The sequence below is a fragment of the Oratosquilla oratoria genome, chromosome 12 (assembly GCF_046742065.1).
Source record: "Oratosquilla oratoria isolate Oo_2021 chromosome 12, ASM4674206v1, whole genome shotgun sequence".
Lineage (NCBI taxonomy): Eukaryota > Metazoa > Arthropoda > Malacostraca > Stomatopoda > Squillidae > Oratosquilla > Oratosquilla oratoria.
The window spans coordinates 27,166,592-27,168,212 of record NC_134788.1 but is presented as its reverse complement, the minus strand read 5'-3'; the positions used below and the strand labels follow the sequence as shown (position 1 = coordinate 27,168,212).

At 43.1% G+C, this 1,621-nt stretch overlaps 1 protein-coding gene across 1 annotated transcript; it reads right to left on the bottom strand.

Moving 5' to 3' along the window:
* Positions 1-565: 565 nt before the first annotated feature.
* Positions 566-1,219, bottom strand: LOC143030291 (eukaryotic translation initiation factor 4 gamma 1-like). Its single transcript, XM_076193444.1, has one exon. It carries the CDS (start codon positions 1,217-1,219, stop codon positions 566-568), a length of 654 nt encoding a protein of 217 aa, XP_076049559.1.
* Between the last annotated feature and the right edge of the window lie 402 nt (positions 1,220-1,621).

Below are 1,621 nucleotides of genomic sequence, written 5' to 3'. Positions count from 1 at the left end.
TGTCGTTGCTTGGAACACTACATAATATTCTAATATACCCATTATGTCTCATAGATGCTAGTTCAGGAGTTGGCTATACTTTTGAATAATGAATATGAACATTTTGAATATTAGTGGTCAGAAAATATGTAATCAGAAAATTGGAAATTAAAAAATGAGCAAATTGGAAAATAAACAGTCGTGACGTCACGCGTTCAGAGCTGGGGTTCCTTAGGACCCACAGAGCTGATGTATATTTTTATCTTTAAGGATTTTCCTCCAACGAACACTGTCTCTAAGTGATTTTATTCAGCTGAGGGAAAAACCAATTTCCAGTGTGGAATGATATAAGATTACCATTACCGTTCTTAATGCCAATACCATACTAATGATAGAGACGTATTACGAAGAATTTACGATTCTCGCTCTCTTACGAACAGGCACGATGTATTAGACCATTATTCCTTTTTTCAACTTTCTATACACTTTCTGTAGACTTTCTGTACACTTTCTGTACACTTTCTGTAAACTTTCTATGCACTTTCTGTCATTGACCCAAATCGCTCCTATGTACCATACTTGGTATTTAATTCTTTGGCATTTTCGGCTGCCAATTTCTTTCCCTGAGTTCCTGAATGTCTATCAGGAGGTATCTGAGTCGGCTGCAGGTCAGTCTCTGATCGACAATTTCTTTAATCGATGAATATATCTTTTGAACCTCTTGGATTGCGATGGGTGAAGTCCCGGCCACTTCGTCCATCTTCTTACCCATTCCCTGGAGGAGGGCACAGACTGCCTCCAGGGAGGTTTCGTCCTTTCTTCTAAGGAGGACCTGTGCGCAATATGCTACTCTACTCGTTAGAACGAGGTTTTCAAGGCATAGGCAACCGATAAAGACGCAGAGGGATACATATCGCTTTCTGCAGGCAATCTTCTTAAGCTCTGCTTCAGCTCTTTCTTCGCGGGGAAGGTTGTCCAAGCTTTCATTGTCTGCCCGTGTTTCGAAAGAGCTCTGGCACTCGCTCAACAAGCGGGCTTTGAAGACCTTTGTTTGTTCTCTGCCCAAACTTTCTGTCAATATCTTGGACAGCTGTGCGTACGTTTGTGAGTAGAATTGCTGTCTTGTTGCGAAGTCAACGATTATTCCGGCTGCCGTTCCCACTTCGCCCGGGTGCTTAGCTAGGAAGGCCTTTATTTGCTCGGAAATCTTCTTGAAATTCTTCGCTGACAGCTTATTCATAAGTGACTTGAATAACCCAATATCCGTGGCCTATTTGTCCACATGGACAGGCCTGTCTTTGGATGGGGTTGATGGCGTCTACTCCTGCCTTTTGTGCCAGTTTGGTGGAGTAGGTATAACTCGACAAGTAGTCACTGGAGTTCTGCGCAACTCATTCTTTTCTTCTCGAGGCTTTGAGATATTAGAGGATTTAGTGCTTTCAGAGTGCCTGTCTTGGGTTTGGGAATATGCAGTCTATTGCAGCCTGCTGTGCCTAGGAGAAATGACCGAGCTTTGGCACGGTGCATTCTTTCGTTCTTCAGTTTTAGAGGCGTTCGAAGGCTTGGTACTGCCTATCTGCCTTGTGTCTCTGAGGTTTCTTTGGTTTTTGGGAGCTTTTTGTCCTGTTCTGCCATTTTGCAC

Excerpts from the sequence above, each read along its gene's own strand:
- LOC143030291 (XM_076193444.1), bottom strand. The coding sequence starts at position 1,219 with ATGAATAAGCTGTCAGCGAAGAATTTCAAGAAGATTTCCGAGCAAATA.